The 2,500-nt window shown below is 49.8% G+C and overlaps 1 protein-coding gene across 1 annotated transcript in view; it reads left to right on the top strand.

The window, feature by feature from the left end:
• The window catches only part of LOC310780655 (calmodulin-binding transcription activator 1-like), a gene marked incomplete at both ends in the record, with an annotated part of 82,846 nt that overhangs the window by 69,199 nt on the left and 11,147 nt on the right, over positions 1–2,500 (top strand). Inside the window, 5 exons of the mRNA XM_083641173.1 lie at positions 291–469; positions 718–899; positions 1,005–1,083; positions 1,780–2,140; positions 2,330–2,500. The exon at positions 2,330–2,500 is cut by the window's right edge and continues 320 nt beyond it. Coding sequence (XP_083497299.1) covers positions 291–469; positions 718–899; positions 1,005–1,083; positions 1,780–2,140; positions 2,330–2,500 — 972 coding nt within the window. The remainder of the gene's footprint in view (positions 1–290; positions 470–717; positions 900–1,004; positions 1,084–1,779; positions 2,141–2,329) is intronic.

Here is a 2,500-nt window from a genome sequence, read left to right as displayed (position 1 = left end):
ATGTTGTTGTTGTTGTTGTTGTTGTTGTTGTTGTTGTTGTTGTTGTTGTTAAGCCCCCCAAGTCACTGCGACAGACTTAATGCTGCTCAGTGCACTTCAGAGCAACATATCTGGTGCAGCTTGCGGTGCAGAGTGCGCGATCATTCGTCTTGTCAGGACACACAGGGGTTGTTTGTGCTGGTCACAGCAAAGGCGGACATTTTTTTTTTTTTTTTTTTTTTTGTGCACACTGGATGCTGGTTTGTGTGCTGACGTGTTCTTCCTCCTCTGTGTCCCACTGCTTTGCCCAGATAACCAGTTCAGAATGTCTATCCTGGAGCGCCTGGAGCAGATGGAGAGGAGGATGGCGGAGATGGCCAGCCACCAGCAGCAGAGCGGTGCAGGGGGCGCTGGCGCTGGGGGAGGAGCAGGGGGGACAGGGGGCGGAGGAGGAGGAGGAGGAGGGGGAGGCAACAACAGCCAGTCACAGGTACAAAAGCCACATCAGGATACAGTGAAAACACTCAATGCATACATTTGCTGTAGCGAGTCACACATTACTGTACATTACTGTATCTTTGATCCTTACTCAGTGATTTACACTAAACAATACAATTTAGAGAATCATTATTTTTAAGCAAATTGAGTGGGCTCTTTGTTGATTTTCTTTTGTACAAAACCAAATGCAACAACACTGACATGCTGCTCTTTTGCGCATGGAAGTGTGTGTCGGCACAGGCACAGGCCAGCAGCTCCTTTGAGAGCCGTGTGGTGGTGGTCTGCGAGAAGATGATGAGCAGAGCTTGCTGGGCCAAGTCGAAACATCTGATCCACTCCAAGACCTTCAGAGGCATGACGCTGCTGCACCTGGCTGCAGGACAAGGCTATGCCACCCTCATCCAGACGCTCATCAAGTGGCGGTGAGAACTTCCAAACACACTTCAAATCACAAAAAGATATCATATAATAAATCGTTTTTTAGATTCGGTTTGTCACACTAAATGTGTTCTATATCTTCCATCCAGCACAAAGCATGCTGATAGCATTGACCTGGAGTTGGAGGTGGACCCTCTCAATGTGGACCACTTCTCCTGCACGCCTCTGGTGAGAGTCAGAGCTCAAGTTCAAATCTTTAGAAATGATGTGAGCAACTATGAAACTGCTAACTGCTCCCCTCCTGATCTGAGGGAAACCTGTGGGCACGATTGGAGTGGGTGCGACTGGCAGTGTAGTCTGATGATTTTCTATTTGACCGCTAAGTTCAGACGAAACCTCTAACTCTGTTCCTTTTTTATATATCATTATTTTAGAGTAAGGGTCTAGACAATTTAGATAATTGTCAATTCTATGAGGAAAAAAAATCTTGATTCGACCCTGTTCGAGTTGTACATCCACAAGTATACAGTCAATATATTGTCCCCACCCACACAATCATTTACACCCATTTATCCCACACACACTTTTCACATACGTATGCACACACCGCGCGCGCGCACACACACACACACACACACACAACAGAACACACACACGCATGCATGCCACACCACTCGTGTACACAAGCGCGCACGCATACGTGCACACATGCACACACACACACAAAAGGACAAATTAAAATGAAACACAAGACAGAAAAATATTGTTCCTTAAATGTGATGACATTTATGAATGCTGGGTGAATGCTCAGGCTACAGAGTTTCGTGAATTGAATTCCATATCATGTGAACTTGTTTCTCCTCTAACTCTGTTTCTGTATGTTCTTCTTCTCTGGCTTCGTCATCCCTCTTGTTTCCTGTCTAGATGTGGGCGTGTGCGCTGGGCCACCTGGAGGCGGCGGTGGTCCTGTACAAGTGGGACCGGCGGGCCCTGGCTATCCCAGACTCTCTGGGCCGCCTGCCCCTGTCGATCGCCCGCTCCCGGGGCCACACCAAGCTGGCCGAGTGTCTGGAGCAGCTACAGAGAGAAGAGCAGCAGGCCCCCGGCCCGCTACCGCCCACAACCCGCATGTCCTTCTCGCCGGCCCCCGACGCGCCCACCAGTGACAGCTGGATGGTCAGCTGGGCCAACGACAGTGTGGTAGCACCCACCGGAAAGAAAGGGGGCGCTGCCACCACCACCACCACCACCACCTCCACCACCACCAACCTCAACCCAGGCCAGTGTGACCCCCCTGTTTACAATTCAATTAGACTGAGAAGAACAGTTGTTGCCCTGGTGGTACCTAAGATAATCAGTCAGGGCAATAGCATTTTTAAGGGCACATCACAGGAACATTCATTATTTCTTCTTAGGGAGTTATACACCAAAACTACTGTAGACACTCATTTGTTACATGTTGCGTTTCTTGCAGACTTGAGAAGGCCCAGGTCAGAACCCTCCAACTACTACAGCAGCGAGAGCCAGAGGGACCTCCCGCAGGCCAAAAAACACAAACCCAACCCAGAACTGTTTCAGGCCCGGCCAGACAAGGCCATGTCTGTCCCGCTGAGCCTGGAGCAGCAGCAGCTCCACAAGCTGTCCT

The sequence above is a fragment of the Poromitra crassiceps genome (genome assembly GCF_964638095.1).
Source record: "Poromitra crassiceps genome assembly, chromosome: 8".
Taxonomy (NCBI): Eukaryota; Metazoa; Chordata; class Actinopteri; order Beryciformes; family Melamphaidae; genus Poromitra; species Poromitra crassiceps.
This window is presented reverse-complemented; position numbering and strand designations above follow the sequence as displayed.